The sequence below is a fragment of the Gymnoscopelus braueri genome (genome assembly GCF_963280865.1).
Source record: "Gymnoscopelus braueri genome assembly, chromosome: 5".
In the NCBI taxonomy this organism is placed as follows: domain Eukaryota; kingdom Metazoa; phylum Chordata; class Actinopteri; order Myctophiformes; family Myctophidae; genus Gymnoscopelus; species Gymnoscopelus braueri.
Genome location: NC_137606.1, coordinates 31,654,888 through 31,663,410, shown reverse-complemented (window position 1 = coordinate 31,663,410; position 8,523 = coordinate 31,654,888). Strand labels below are relative to the sequence as shown.

Below are 8,523 nucleotides of genomic sequence, written 5' to 3'. Positions count from 1 at the left end.
AAGACACTTAACATATAGAGAGACCCGACATTGTCCCACCTTGAGCAAGCAATTTTGCCACAGTGGCAAAATTGTGGGTAATATGAGACACACACACCAAGTTTGGTCAGATCCTTTCCGAGTTACGCCCTGGACAGTGTGACACACACATTCTTTTAAAAATGTAAAATTGCAAGACAACTCTGGTATCATGGATTTGGATCATACCAGGCTGTAAAAAAAATTTGAACTACTTTCACCACTGCGCTCAACCAACTCCCGACTACTTCGTCAATAGACCGGAGGCACCACCTTGTGGCGCTAATTGGCATTGTAGCAATATGCACATCTGTAAACACCATCAGTTAAGGAAGTCCACGAGTCTAGACTACAGCTGCACAGCCTAACCTAAGGCTAAGTTGTCACAACTTGTCACCAAAACGTTTGAGAAGATTGTTTTATCGAGTAAAAACGACGCCACACTCTCGTTTACCAAGATCGTGCAGTATAGTGAAGAATGGCAGGTAAGATTTTTTTTTTTAGATTCAAGGCAGAACAACTGGCTAGGTTGGGACACGTTTTCTAACTTTTACAAACATACGGTAAAGGTTAACGACTTAAAGTTATTTATTTATTTATTAGTCATGCTAGAAACCAATACGCCTGCTGTTTTGTGAATACTGACATTCTACCTTGATGCACACAACAAAGATTTTAAACAAAATTGCTGGTTTACTCTCAACTTTTTTTTACTTTCACTTTCGTGTATAACCTCGCCCTTGTTTTTTTCCGCACAATTATTTGAATAATTGTAAGAAGAAGATCAGAAATGAGGCTACAAGTTTCCCTCAACAAAATGTTTCCAGAATGTAATCCGTTTTAGATTCTATTAATCAGACGGTTTTGTCTTTTTTTTTCCATGCACTGCTTCAAAAAGTATAGCACAAAAAAAACTATATACTATAAACTGGGCAGTGGGCTAGTGCATAGGCACTATCTTTTTTTTCTTTGAATTTAGAATCCACTTCTATTCACTCATGAATTATGAGGTGCGCATTACATTCAGTGAGCAGCATTTACATTTACAGGGATGCATAGTAAGTAGCCTACAACACAAACAGACAGACAGACTGCATTCATTTGTGCAAATGTCTCAGCTCAAAATATTTTTTGGGAGAAAATAATGTATGCTTTATTATGTGATGTACTTAGTTAATATTACTTCACTAAACAGCTGCTCTAACTAGGGATGGGACGGTGTGAAAATGACATGTCACGATTACTGTGGCAAAAAATTATTGCGATTAATGATATTAATATTATCATGATGATCTAAATATGCTTACAACTTAAAATGCCACTTTTGTTAAGCACTTGACCCCCAGCATGCATCCCTATTCTGGGGGGGAACATTATTTTTTTTCAGGATAAATGAAATTTACGATTATTACTTACTATTTATTTATTATTATTATTATTATTATTATTACTATTATTATGTATTTACTTACTAATTATACCATTATTACTCTGTAATACGATTATTGTGAGGTTTTTTTTTATCGATAAACGATAATAACGATTATCGTCCCATCCCTTGCCCATACTATTGTGTTATAGCAAAAGGAGTCATAAAAAACGTGTATGTGTCCATAGGTAATTATTACCTCACCAGCTAATGCTAAACATCCCAGAATTAATTGCCTAAAGACTTGTATGGGGTTATCCAAATTCAGTTGAGTTCCCCACATACCACTCAATTCTTAAGTGACCTACCAAACATTAATGCTTCTTTGCATACATTGAGTATCACTGAACAATAAAACCATGAAAGTCAAAACTCTAATCAATTTGTATTAATTAAGTCAACTGTAACCTGTATGACATTATGAAAAAGACACATTAGACAAAAGACACATATGTGACATTGTGTAATTACCCATTAAGTACAAATGTTTTCATTTTATCCATCAGTGCGGTGCCAGTCACTTCTGTCTGTCAGGTTTTTACTGTGTAGAATTCAGACTTGTATGGTTTTCCTCTATATGAGACTTTTAAGTTCTCATTCACCTACCGGTAATCAACCACCATGATCATTCTAGCTATTACAAAGATAGAAATGTATTTACATGAGCTCATGGAAGAAGAATTAAACACTCAGGAGGACTGTGGTATAGTAGTTCTCTGTGGAAAGCAGGGATCAGAGCACAGCTATATTTTACAAAGTTAAGAGGGGAGCTTGTGTCATAGGCCTATAGCTAAACTGTACTCAAAACAAATACCAGCATGAAGGTCTCAACACACCGGGTGTGTTAAGAGTCTTTGAGTGCGGGTAGCTCAGTCATTGTGACACTCGCACTTAACCTTTGGCCATGCTGAGTTTTGGCCAACTCAGCCTATGAGTAGCATGGCTTCATGCGCTATACTGTATGTGTGGCCGTCATGGTCCACCTCAGCAATCCATCTCCCAGGGGTCTGGAGCACTGAAAAAGGGATTGAGACCCTCGTTGGGCTGATACCAACAATAAGCCACTTTCATATAGTTGATATCTCATACTGTACATACAGGTTGATGCTTTATTTGTGATGAAACAAAATTACATTGCTTTATTGTGACTCTCTCTCTCTCTCTAATATAAACTACAGCCTTTCTCTTCCTGGAAAGTTAGCATGCTATAATAGAAGCCATTGTTATTGTCATTAGAAGCCATTGTCATTAATGCAAATAAAAACATGTTTTTTAAATATTCTTTGAAATGAACAAACCGGCCTACCGATAACGGCACTGGTAGGTGGGTTTCTGAACTGTCCACTGTCCCCTCCGCTTAGACACAGACCTAATATACAAAAATGGTACTGTGAAAAGGCTCGAACGGCCAAGGCTCCAAAGACAGTCAGAGATGCATTTTGTTTGTTTTTATTTCGCCCAACTCCTCCATCGAACTCCAGTGCAAGAATATGTACATTAGCAACAATAATACTGGCCTAAAAGTCAAAAATAAAGCAATGAGAACAATAAATAAGCACTTAAGGCAAACACGTATAACCAAGACCCAACTGGATAAAAGCTCTCTTCAGGCTAAACCTTGATCACACAAGGCCCTGTAGCTCTCCCTCAGGGATGTTATGTGTTTCTGCCCATATCTAACAAACTCCCTGTCTGTCCTTGCAGCCTCCGTTAAATAGGGAGTGGATCCTACCACAGGACACAGAACCAATTAGCAACAATTCCAAATACTTCCATAAATACTCCCAGAGCTTCCCCCGTGCCACAGTATAAAAGTAACCTAAACATTCCTAATGATGCGTTACAATTAAACAAATATAACTTGTGGTAAAGACTCAATGATAGTTTAAATAAACACAATACTCCTAAAGCATATGAAACACCCCTCCTCCACAGCACTTGGCACCTTCCCAATCAAGGGGATTGGCACCAGCAGTGTAGGAGAGACAAACAGCAAACAATCAGTGGACATTTCATTATGAATACACAAGTTTAAAACTATTAGTCCTTGGATAACTTTCAATGCAGTCAGATGTGTGTATGTGTATATAGGGCACGGGTTGCCCCGTGACAGGTACCATCTTTTAATAAGCATTAGTGAGCAAATAATTGAAGATACGTTGAACATTGGTGAAGTGGTCCTTTAAGACATCAAAGTGCCTAGTTCTCCTGTGCCAACTGTGACCAGTTCTCTCCAGTGCCCACTTCATTTTAGTGCCCAGTTCACCTGAATCCCTTCAGAATGTTCCATATTTATTTTTGCTCCTCCGTATAAAAAAGTTCAGGTGTTTATTAATATCACAGATGAGTTACAGTTGTACAACATGCCATTATTAATATTTTCTTTAAAGATAAATTGTTATGGATTGTTCTCTCTCTCTCTCTCTCTCTCTCTCTCTCTCTCTCTCTCTCTCTCTCTCTCTCTCTCTCTCTCTCTCTCTCTCTCTCTCTCTCTCTCCCCTAGATAAGCTTGCCAAGATTCGGCGTACATTTGTAGATAAAGTGTCCTCAAGTGTACTCAAGCAGCTCCTGGATGACCTCTTGGATGCTAAGGTGCTGAACGATGGAGAGAAAGAAGCAGTACTTGAGGAGAACCCTACCAAAACTGACAAGGCACGTTTTCTCGTAGACATTGTTAAGAAGAAAGGAAACAAGGCTTCCAACACACTGATCACTCATCTTGAGGAGAGAGACCCTGAACTGTTCTCAGAACTGGGTCTGTCCTCAGAGCAACCAGCCCAGACAGGTGAGTTCAGGTCTTTCAGTAGACAGCCACTGCACTGTCCTGATTTCATTTTACCAAGAGAAGATGTATGCTTTTCAGTTAAATGCAAGCATTGTATCTTTGTAATCAAGTCTCTAGTCTACTGTAAAGTACACTACACAAGTAGCCACTGAAGCTATACTTTGTGTTTTCCAGCTGTGGCACCAGCATTGCCCCAGGCACCAGCATTGGCCCAGGCACCAGCATTGGCCCAGGAGGAGTCAAAGGGTTGTGAAATGTCCCTCACACTCACATCCTGTACCGATGCATTCGTGAAGGCTCAACTAAAGAACCCAAAAGTAAGTCATTCAACGAATACAAATTTAAAAAGTGTACTAGACATCTCATGTGTTCTGAAATAGCGGAAAGAAATGCATAATGCAAGAGATGCAAGCTATTTATTCTATGCCTACTACTGGGTTGTGCCCTATGCAGGATCTTCAAATTATCTAATTTATAATTTCATAGTTGCATGTGCACTCTATAAATGTTTGTGAAAGGACATTGTCACAATATTTATTATGGTTTCACAAATGTGAATCAAAGAGGGATACTTTGAAGTTTTATGTCTCAAACTGTAGCTACCTAATTGTTTTAAACTCTTGTACTATAATTCTACCTGTTCAGAATATTATGTATTTTTTGTTTTGATAGGTTTCTTCACAGATGTACCCTGTGCTTGAGAAGTCCTCTAGGAATCGCCTGGCCTTATTAATCACTAATGTGGAGTTTAAGTCACCTGGGTTGAGAAGGAATGGTGCTGAGAAAGATGAGGAGAACGCGCTGAAGTTGCTCAGTGCATTGGGATACGATGTGAAACAACATAGAAATCTCAGTGGGCAGGTACTGTAGGCTTAACATGGGAAGGGATTTTCTCCAGTTTCTTAACTGAGTGACTAATTTAATGTGTTGCAGTGAGTGATTGACTTACTGTGATATAGAGAGTGACTGACTTATTATTTTGTTACAGGCGATTGACTCAGCTATCGAGAAGTTTTCACAAGATCCACGTCTCTCCAACACAGACAGTGTTTTTGTCATCATCATGTCTCATGGGAAGATGGGATTCATCTTAGGCGTCGACTGGACAGCGAAAAATCCTGACGTGTTCGACATTGAAAAGATCTACACCTACCTGAACACAGAGAACTGTCCGGCTCTGCGGGATAAACCCAAGGTTATCATCATCCAGGCCTGCAGAGGAGGTGATAATCTGGTTGCCATAGGAATGCCCATGTAGTTGCACTTTATCAGCTTAGCATGAAAGTGGGCATTATTACAGATGTGAAGAAATATATTGTTAAAATATCTTAAGAGACACAGGGGGACTTGTTCAAAATGTTCTCCTAAATTGTCCTGGCCAATGATGTGATTGTTTCAGAGGAGGAAGGGAAGACGATTGTACATGATGGTGTTGGTGGAGATGCTTGCCAGCCACCCTTTAAGCCTCCGAAAAACACAGAAGGCATAGAGGATGATGCTTGTCGGGTGCACAAAGAAAAGGACTTCATCTCCCTCCTTTCCTGCACCCCACGTGAGTGTGTATTAACATATTTACTTGTTTATAAGGGAGATAAAATAAATTTTAGTCTTTATGATTAATAGAACTTGATAGATAAGATCCTAGATAAGATACTTAAATGATAATACATTTATGTGATGTGCATTCTTTCGTTTTATCCTGCAGATACGCTTTCATTTAGAAGTACAGAAGATGGATCCTTTCTTATCCAGTACATCGTTGAGATATTCAACACGTTTGCCCATGAGGATCACATTGAGGAACTGTTCAGGAAGGCAAGTTTTTCAAATGACTACAGTTTTACCACTTTGCATTGTGATCCAAAAGCCATCTACCAGCAAGGATGATCAATAATTTATCATAAATGTATGTAACATCTGCTCTATTAGCTACAGTCAAATTATTGTACCTTTCATATAATGTTTTAATCACACAGGTCATGAACCGCTTCGAGGAATTTGAAAAAAGAAAACAGATGCCCACCAAAGACAGATGCACGTTGACAAAACACCTCTTCCTCTTTCCAGGCTACTGAAACACCACTGACCACAAAAACAGAAAGCTTTGAAATGGAATTTCCATATTATGATAATTTTGTTTTATAAATTGCTTACAAGCCAAATGCATTTTATATTTTGGAGGCTACATATATAGGCTATATATTTTTTAACACATTTGTCATTTTGCAGAGTTTCTAGTGAGGATAAAAGTATTTGACTATACAGGAACTCAAATATATTCTGTACTATCTTGATATCCCTTGGTGAGCAGTATTTTTTTGCTGATGCTCTATTCTGAAATTTACCTAAATCAACCTTTTATTTTCTGTTTTTAGTTGAAATCCTTTTTTGAAATGTTTCACTGTTTTTTTTTGATGCTTCACTGCTGTATAGAAGTCTCAACTGTTTATATCGACGATGTTAACTAGCAGCTGTGCATGTGAAAGTATTGAAGATTGGGCAACTACATGAAATAGACAGAGAAAACAATTTTTCTTTGTCCATTTGAGTGAAACAATTAAGGTTTTAAATGTGGAATGCCCTTCCAACAGCCATTAAAGATCTTGACTCCCTATGCACACTTGAAACTAACCTAAAATCATGGCTGACCTAAAATTACAACTGGTCTATAGATTCCTTCCTACCCCCACTAACTTGCCCCCTCCCCTTTTCTCTCTAAATATATATTTTTCTGCTACTGTTATGTAATGCAATGTATGTATTGTTTATCTTACCAATGAATTGAATACAATGGACCACAATGGAAACAAGCATTTTGTGTTATCCTTATAGCATAGCTTTTGACTGTAAATGTAGGCCTACTGTTAACAATCTTTTCTTAAATATAGTATTCAATCAAAGCACATTTAATTAAGGTTTTTGAATGTGCCATTTATGTGGATTTATGCTTCATGTGAGCTAATAAAGTATGGTAGACTAAGGGAATTAACAGTATTTTGTTTGTTTTTGTGTTTGTACAGCTCTTATGTTGATTCGGGGTTCTCTAAGTGTGTGAGTGGTGAGGGGACCGCTACAAAACCTATTCCAAATGTTAATATTAAATGGAATGGAATTTCAAGAAATGTATGTGAAACAATTTACAGTTGCAGTTTGGGCATTAAAAGATTTAATTAACCAGTAACTTATAAGTGTGAGATCAGATTAAATGGCATACAACCTAACAAATGACAGCTAAATGGTCGTGTAAATAGAGTGCATACTATCTAATAACATTTTAGCATTTGTGGTCAAGGAAAACACAAACAGGAAGTATAAATTATGAAAAACAGGAAAATCGTAAATAATTATGGAATATATGTATTAAATAAGTAGGCAGGTGTCATATTTACATTCAAACTTTTAAGGCAGAATTAGGAATCATAAAAAAGTATTGGAATCAAAATATACTTAAAGTACACAAATAAAAGTACTCATTATGCAGAATGTCCCATTTCACAAGTTTTCAAATGTATAAAATGTATTACAATCTTTTGAAATTGTGAGTTTTTTTTATAATTATCAAAATCTACAAAGTAACTAGTGACTAAAGTTTTCAAATAATTGTCGTGGAGTAAAAGTATAATATTTGCCTCTGAGGTGTAGTGGAGTAGAAGTAAAAGTACTGAAAATGGGAAGTGTTCCAGTAAAGTAAAAACAACTCACAATTGTACTTCAGTACAGTACTTGAGTAAATATACTTAGTTACTTTACAACACTGTGGGTAGGCTACTTAGAATGACATTTGTATTGACTGACATCTAGAGGGGATGCAAAGTACTACAGTTAGGGTCTTCGGGATTAATGCTACGTCAGCAGTGCACGACGTGGAAGAGTGACGCTTTGCTTCTTCGTACGACGACGGTGTCGCGCACTACAAAAAAAAGGCAGATCTACAAGGTCACAACAAGCCGCGATACGACGAGGTGTGAGCTTGTATATCTGCGACGGAGCTTTACCTTGGGCTAGCGATGAGAGCTACGTGAAAGATGTTGTCCTTCAAAATAATACCGCACCCATGTTTTTACGAGCTGTGGTTGCGCCTGCCGATAGCTACTATGGGCTATGGCCATCATAACAATGTATACATAAATGAAAACCTCGGAACCGTTTTATTCATCATAATTTATTTGTGTTTGTTTGGATATTCGCCCACATTGTGTTATGTCTTGTTATGCCGTTTGAATTAACTTTTATTTTGAAGTGACCATAGGTACTGAGTAGTGTTGCCATGTCCGTATATTATAAGCGATTT

At 37.6% G+C, this 8,523-nt stretch overlaps 1 protein-coding gene across 2 annotated transcripts; it reads left to right on the top strand.

Annotated features, from left to right (window-relative positions):
* Window positions 1-335: 335 nt before the first annotated feature.
* On the top strand, window positions 336-6,760 carry LOC308086144 (caspase-1-like). 2 transcript variants are annotated; one of them, XM_080429560.1, is made up of 8 exons: window positions 336-503; window positions 3,951-4,232; window positions 4,437-4,549; window positions 4,905-5,093; window positions 5,221-5,455; window positions 5,632-5,784; window positions 5,938-6,047; window positions 6,209-6,760. In XM_080429560.1, the coding sequence occupies exons 1-8, from the start codon at window positions 497-499 to the stop codon at window positions 6,305-6,307; spliced, it is 1,188 nt and encodes a 395-aa protein (XP_080285686.1). In that variant the 5' UTR covers window positions 336-496; the 3' UTR covers window positions 6,308-6,760. The 2 variants fall into 2 exon arrangements, with proteins under 2 accessions (XP_080285686.1, XP_080285685.1); XM_080429559.1 differs by having other exon boundaries at window positions 4,407-4,549.
* Window positions 6,761-8,523: the final 1,763 nt, after the last annotated feature.

Coding starts and splice junctions, on each gene's coding strand:
- LOC308086144 (XM_080429559.1), top strand. Junction 4,233..4,406: donor AGAGCAACCAGCCCAGACAG/GTGAGTTCAGGT, acceptor TGTGTTTTCCAG/CTGTGGCACCAGCATTGCCC. Junction 5,094..5,220: donor ATAGAAATCTCAGTGGGCAG/GTACTGTAGGCT, acceptor ATTTTGTTACAG/GCGATTGACTCAGCTATCGA.